The sequence below is a fragment of the Armigeres subalbatus genome, chromosome 3, assembly GCF_024139115.2.
Source record: "Armigeres subalbatus isolate Guangzhou_Male chromosome 3, GZ_Asu_2, whole genome shotgun sequence".
Taxonomy (NCBI): Eukaryota; Metazoa; Arthropoda; class Insecta; order Diptera; family Culicidae; genus Armigeres; species Armigeres subalbatus.
Window position 1 is genome coordinate 362726321 of NC_085141.1, and position 7683 is coordinate 362734003.

General features: G+C 40.5%; 1 protein-coding gene across 1 annotated transcript in view; it reads left to right on the top strand.

The window, feature by feature from the left end:
• LOC134226288 (DNA-binding protein D-ETS-4) overlaps nucleotides 1–6558 on the top strand; it is a 77912-nt gene extending 71354 nt beyond the window's left edge. The window contains exon 5 of the mRNA XM_062706960.1: nucleotides 4787–6558. Within this exon, the coding sequence (XP_062562944.1) occupies nucleotides 4787–5178 (392 nt within the window). The 3' untranslated portion in view covers nucleotides 5179–6558. The remainder of the gene's footprint in view (nucleotides 1–4786) is intronic.
• The last annotated feature ends 1125 nt before the right edge of the window (nucleotides 6559–7683 follow it).

Here is a 7683-nt window from a genome sequence, read left to right on the forward strand (position 1 = left end):
GGAGGCTTCCAAGCCTCTTGAAAAGAGGCTTCCAATTATCTTGCAACGAAACTTGCAAAGCTTTCCAAAAAAGGCCTTCATGACTTTTTTACGGAGGCTTTTTCTTTTAGATTCTTGATTTTAGTTCAGAAATATATTCTCAACAGATTGTTCAACATGTTGTATAGATCAGGTAGAATGCATTGAAGATTTTTAAAATTTGTTCATTCGCCGTTTTGTCCTTTTGAACTTGTGTCCCACAGCCCTTCACACTATGCTTGGGATAAACTGGATTGAAATTCTTTGATTTACTTATTACGAGAGAAATTACGATACTTTGAAATACTCATGAAATATAACTTGGATGAATACTACATGACTACAATCCCAATTATGGGTTTTTCTTTTTGGCATGAAGTATTAATTCCAGATTCAAAACAGTATTTTATTTTACTGCTGTCTGGATTTTCAAAGGAATTCCCTAGAAGAATTCCCGAAGGGATTAAGAAATTCCTTTTGAAAACCTATTCAGTTTGTTCTTTGGAAATTCCTTGGAGAATTTATTCGGAAATTCCTTTTGAAATACATTTTGATATTCCTCCAAGAATTTCTTCAATTTTTTTTTTCCAGAAAATCTTTCAGATATGCTTTTGATAACTCCTCCAGGAATAATTTGTAAAATTTCTTCAGGAGCTTATTTGAGTACTTCTCCAGAAATTATTTCGTAAACCCTCTGTAGTATTGCAGTGGACTGTAACTGCTGCTGGGTGCTCCGGGTGAAGCGCGAAGCCAAAGCTGCCATAATGCAGCGTATCCGCCAACGAGTGCTGGTTCCCCATTGGAATCTGCGGGATGGGAAATGAGAACCTGGTAAGGGCCAAAAATTACCTTTTTTGTGGCAGCTGACGGACTGAGGGACCTTCTGGCAAGATACCAAAACACACACACACACACACACACACACACGAGATTTTTCTAGAACATTATATCCCTTTTTCGCTCATACAAAAAGTTCAATGAAATCTGCCCGCTTCGGACAGTCCCTCGAAGAGGACCGATGATTACCACCGCAGTTTGAACATTGGAGCTCTTCTTGCGTTATTGGGGTGATTGATGCCATGATGTTGTGGTTGCATGCGCGATCTTCGTGCCCTTCGCCACGAGTGTTGCACCGATGGGCCATGTGGCAGTTTTTTGTTCCATGGCCGAAGTTAAAGCACCTCATACACTGAGTCACATCACGACCTAAGCAACACCTCTTGTTTCTCAGTGAGTAACAACAACTGTGGTGTGACTTACTAAAGGTCTGACTTATGCACAACGCGTCGTATTTGGAACTCTTTTGTGACACAAAAAGCGCAAGAGGTGGAGCCTATTTGCAACATCTTGCAGCTACAATGAAAATATAACCACAAAAACCAACCGGGAATCGAACCATGGACCTTGAGATTTGCAACCTGCTACTATAACCATCACACCAACAATTCTGTTTGAAGATTCTGCTACAAGTGTACTACATAAACAACAAAGTCATTTGTAACTTCATTGTACCTTATACGGAACATGCAGGGGACTATCAAAAATAAAATACTGCTCAGCTGAGCTCAAAGTGTTTTGCAACATATCAGAAACATTGTTGTAACAGCAATGAACCGAAGTGTTATTAATTCTGCAACTTATCTGTTTTGTTTCTGATGTGAAACACATCGAGTTTTAAACCACCCAAGAAGTCAGATGGGTAGAATATTGCGACGCCACTTAAACGGCAATGAAACATTGTGATTTTCTGAAACTGGAAAGTTGCTTTAGTGTGACTCGATGTATTGCCAGTGTCTTCAATGCAATTTATTAGGAACAAACACCTATTTGAAAGATGTTGCGCGTGCTGCTTGGGGATGGAAAGGTCTGTAGCGTTGCCACTCGACAATGATGCTGTCAATGGCTTTGATTTTCTGAAGATCCTTCAACGAGATGGATCCGTTGACCAGATGAACCAGGTAAAGCTGGTCTCGATATTTTCGGGAGGTATCCCGGCGGGTGATTTTGAACAAGTTCGTGAGCCGCAGACCGGACTCAACCAGTAACATTTCCAGCTCTTTGATATTCATATCATCCAGTCCTCGTAGAACCACCTTCAGCGGTTTGTCACTCGGAATGTCATTAGAGTAAAACTCATGTTTTCCTTTCTCAAGAATCTCCAGCACTCTGTAGTGGTGAAGTTTCGTGTCTGCCATAAGCTTGAGTCCATCAGTGCAAAGTTTGAGTGTGCACTTGAGGTTGTCTGCAGATATGCGTTCCCGTAGCACGGACCGCAGATTAGAGGGATTCCCTTTGACGAAAATCAACGGGCACTTCTCCTTCCGCTCATCCGTTTGGCCAGTGGATCACCGGCATCATCATCCTTCAGAGAGGAGTATATGTTGTTCGATGGAGCTTTTTTCTTGCGCCCTTTCGTCACGGCTGAACCAGCCGCCGTATCACCCATAACGGGATCGAATCACTCGCGATCTTGTGTACTTCACGGTAATGGCCCCTTTCTGAGATGGTGCTGATGACTGATCAGATGGTCACTGGTGCTGGGGGCACCATGGTTTTATTCAAAATTTGTTCTGCGTTGAGCGCAGAAGATGGCGATGGTTCCGCAAGGAGGCGTGGCTAATTTCTTCACTTCGCTGGGTTGCGGACTGAACACACTCCCACCGAGAAAGAAGTGATGTTGTAGGTGCACCGCCTTCTTCTAGAATGGATAGTGGGGGCAATTTATGGATCGGCCGCATGAAGATGCTGTTCCCCAAACGGTCATCTTCGACGCAAGTCAGATTATCGGGACCTTGTCTTCCTTTAAAGGCACGACGGTTTTGGAAACGACATCTGCATGTTTTCTTGTCCATTTCGAACGAGTTTGAAGCTCTACCAAATATTCTTTCGACCAGCGGTTCCAAAAATGCTGTCGAAGTAGTTGAATATGTTGACATTTTCGATTGATGGGAATGTCATCGAGACAGGCTTCAGGAATAGCAATTAAAGGTCGATTGATCATCAAATAGCTCAAAACATTAGGGTCATTGGGGTCAGAGGAATGAGCAAAAAAAAGTTCTCGAGTTTGGTCACGGAACCGCAGATCAACTCACTATTGGGTTCCTTGCACTCAAATCCGCCCTTGCGTTGAAGAAGCCAAAAATAAATAAAATGCAATAAAATCCGGTGAGTATTTTGCCTTTACTGCCGTGTTGAATTTTCACCAACTCAAATTTATGATATTTCCACTCACCCGGGACTATGACGAAAACAACTTAAATTTGGCTTCTCCCACGAAAGAGCACACGTTGGGTCGATGCAGCTCCCTTTGTTTTTAATAACATTCATGAGAGGGAGTGAGACAACTACCCACTAGTGAGCTAAAAATGTGAACTTTGAACTCAAAGTTGAGTAATTAAAAAAAAATTTAAGTGATTTATTTTTTTCTGTGTATGGCCTCAATTTGGTAAAGGAAGGACGCAAATTCCATAATTGCCAGGGAAGCGGATTGATATACTTTTTTCATAACAGATATGACACTTTTAACTCCAGCCTCCCATAACCCTCCGAAATAAGGTGCGCTAGGGGGAATTGTTATCCACTTGATCTCCTTTTGACTTGACAAAACTGCGATAGCCTTCCACCACTAGTGAGGTTAGCCTTGAAGAGCTCGTACAGCTCACGCAGTTCCGATCTCGCTCCCACGAAATTGGTTCCATTATCACTATCAGTAACTCCTCTTCTGCAAACAAATCTTAGTAGTGCCACCAAAAATGCTTCATATTTTTAGAAAGCATTTTAGCTAACATTCCGCGAGACACAATATTAGCCGGATTGTCCTGATTTATTACTGCAACACGATTTCTCACGAATATCTGTAGACGATCCATAGGTTTGTTCAACCATGTTAAATCTACTTGGCTGTCCGACCAGAGAATAACTGTAGTAGGGGTAGTAGTAGACAATGGAGCGATTGAACAGACCTTTGATTTGCTAGTAATCAACTTCGCAATAGCTGTGCCATCGTCGAATACTGATCGAAGGTAAACACACGCACCGTAGGCCATGTTTGAAGCGTCTGAGAATCTATGGATTTCGATCTTGACAGCTTCATTCGTAACAACTCGTCGTTTAACTTCTGCAAGTGGTAGAGCATCCAAGAAATTTGTCCAATCCTTCAGTAATTCTCCATCCAGTTGATCCTCCCAGTCAATTTTGCTTTTCCAGAGTTTTTGCATTAGAATCATTAGAAATTTTCTAAATTATTCCTGGAGGGAATTCCTAGAGACGACAGGAATTCTGAAGGATATTTAGAAGAAATTTTGGAAATAAATTCTTGCGGAAATTTCAGAATGAATTCTCGAAGAAATGTCCAAAGGATAGCCTGAAAATTTTTCGGATAGATTTAGCAAAGGAATTCTTACATAATTTTACGATGAAATTTTCATTAGAATTTCCGGAGAATTACCGATTGGATTTTGCAAAGAAGATCCTAGAATTTCTTCTAAAATTCTTTCGAAAATAATTTCACAAAAACTACTCCAGGAATAATCAAACTTCTAAGAGAAAAAGTCATGAAATATATTTCAATTTTAACAGTGCCAATGTAAGTCAATTTTCGACGGAATTTTGATCTAACACTACATCTTGCACTTCTTTTGGCCCTGAAATTCAACATGCTTCAAGATACGAAATAGATCAATTCTGACGCAGCTTTAGGAAGAAAACATCCCAGCACCGTATCTCCAATTGACTATCAATTAACAATTTCCCATTTCTTTATTTCCAGATGACGATGAAGACATGCCCCTGGAAGGAACCGCCAATCCGACCGGCCCAACCACATCCGGTGGCCCAACCACCACCGGAAGTAATCCCACCACCGGCAAACCCCGCCAAGGTGGATCCCACATTCACCTGTGGCAATTCCTGAAAGAACTCCTGGCGACGCCGGAACAGCACGGAACCGCCATCCGGTGGATCGACCGTACCAAGGGTGTCTTCAAGATTGAAGATTCCGTCCGGGTAGCTCGTTTGTGGGGACGCCGCAAGAATCGCCCTGCCATGAACTACGACAAACTGTCCCGCTCGATTCGGCAGTACTACAAAAAGGGCATCATGCAGAAAACCGAACGCTCCCAACGGTTGGTCTACCAGTTCTGTCATCCCTATTCGCTGTAAATGTGGACGCAAGCGTAGCTTCGAGAGTGCAATGTGATTTATTTGGATGCGCGCGAACGAGTTTGAATCCGAGTGTTTGTTTGTTTATTCTAAGCTATTTTAAGTTATTTACCATAGCGAGTGTGCGAAATGTGAGCGTCGGAAAAATCTCTTCCAGGAGAAAATTATGACTCACCGATACTAGGTGAAAAATTTTCTTCCAGAAATCGATTTTCCCCAGTGCGTGTATGCCTGAGTAGAGCATAAGCAGCAAAAATCACTCTTTTGTATTATCGCACCAACCTCCGTCTGGCGGCAAGTGGTATTAACTTGTCACGCGGAAGATAATATTCGTAAAACGATGTGATTTATAATTTAGTCAACAGCCGTGCAGGAGGACGCTTGTTGTAGTTTTTAAGTCAGAAGGCCAAGTATGCAACCGCGCACTGTCTGTCTGTCTATCATCTGTTCGCCCAAGTCCGGTGAGCTGCCGGAGCGTTAGTACAACGTCACGAGCGGATTACCGGGAGCGTAGCCCACAGAAGCAGCAGCAGTTGCCGAGCAGGCCGGAATCTCTATCGCAAAGAATCTCAAACATGTTGTTCGACAATGTGGGAAGCTTTAGGTGCGGTTACTCTCGGACTCACAGCGGTATTTGCCCATCAAGACGGAATCAACGTTAGCCGAGTCCACCCGAAGGACGGGGAAGGTAATTTCTTCGCTTCGTTTGGGAGCGGACAAACGGCGTGATTCTCGAAACGATGGATAAATCCAACCGGGAGGATCCAGCAACCGAAGCGAACGATCCCGAATAGTATGAGATCTGATTTGAACATTTCGTGTAGGATTTTTTGCTGTATTGCTTACCGAATCATCCAATTCTAACGGTCCTTGAACCCCACACGATCCGTTTGTTGATCCGAGGGGTGGTAATAGAAGGGCCGCAGATTGGGGGTCGGTAATTTTGGTCCCATATATCTATGATATATTTTTATTGTAAGTTCTATGAACGATACAATTAAGATGGTATTTAATCCGGAGTAAATACATCGATTTCAATTCATTTCTTCTTTAGATAAGACTTAAGTTTGCCAAACCATTGTAAATAGGAAAAAACGAAAAATCTTGCTAGGCTATCGTTGCAATATAAAACGTAGAGTAAGGCGATCGACCTCATCTGCAGAATAGGTCGATCCAAATTTAGTCGTTTCTAGAAACGAGTCAGAAGTCAGGCCAAAAGCTGTCGATCGGAAACAAGAGCTCACTTTCCGATCGAAGGCTTTTCCATCCCAATTTCTAACCGAATAGCTTATACCAATTATGTATTTTTAAGTGATGAACTTTGTACCATCTTAAAAATCACTTTAATAAAGATAAAAAAAAAAAAAAAAAAAAAAAAAATTATGTATTTCAGCCAAAAACCAATAGAAATGGCTTTTGCTTTTAACTTTCTTTAAAGATGATGTTTTTAAGAATGGTGGCCGGGTTATTTTTATCAAGGGTATGATAAGAGAAGAAAAAACATTCTCATTTGAAACACATACAAAATCATCAAACATTAACCAATTGTGATCTAAGTGCCTTAACGATATTTAATATAGTTCTTCCCTTTTTTAATCTAAATTATTAAACTCATTTCAAATGATATTATAAGTGTACCAATTAATAAATTTCCTGGAGTTGCTACTACGTACTATTCAAGTTGAACCAAGGTTTCAATGTGGTTGAAAATACAATTTAAGTTAGCTTAGTTCTTTGTATTTCTCTGTAGATTTATTTATCATGAATAATAAACGTAAGTCTAACCAAAAAACAACACAAAATCCTCAATCTGCTTAATGGTGCAAGAATTTGAAAGAAAACTCCCAAAATGGCTGGAAATTTTAAAACTGACAGAAATAGTTAAACTAGAAATTCCGAAATAATATTTTAAGCTCTTTTTAGTGGAATGTATTCAATCGTCTAAGACGAGTTAAGTAACTCCATTTAATTCCACCAATTATTTCGATATCTTTGCAGATACGTAGCTGATCATTAACTGTGTGGTCGTCTTCAGTGTCTCGTACTAAGTCGAGTCTCGTACGAGACACTGAGACGACCACACAGTTGTGGTCGAATACGTATCTGCAAAGATATCGAAAAAAATTGGTGGAATTAAATGGAGTTACCTAACTCGTCTTAGACGGTTAGAAATTCCGATTATTATTGATGGCTAAAGAATTTTTCTATTCTTAAAAGGGATTATTTAACATATTAGACAAAGTTCAGAAAGATGGATACAATTTGTCAAAAAAATACATTTATATTTGTCTAATACCAAACAAACAGTTTTCGAATGGATATCATATTTCTTTGCATCATTCCAGACGCAGACTTCATTTGATTGAATCATATCTACAATTGAATAATATCACTTTAAGTCATTATAGACAGCTATTTGCCCTCATTGAAGAAGTTCTATCTTGTAGTCTAGGCAAAATGTCTACTTCTTAAGAAGGAATTATATCCAGGATAGGGAAAAAAATA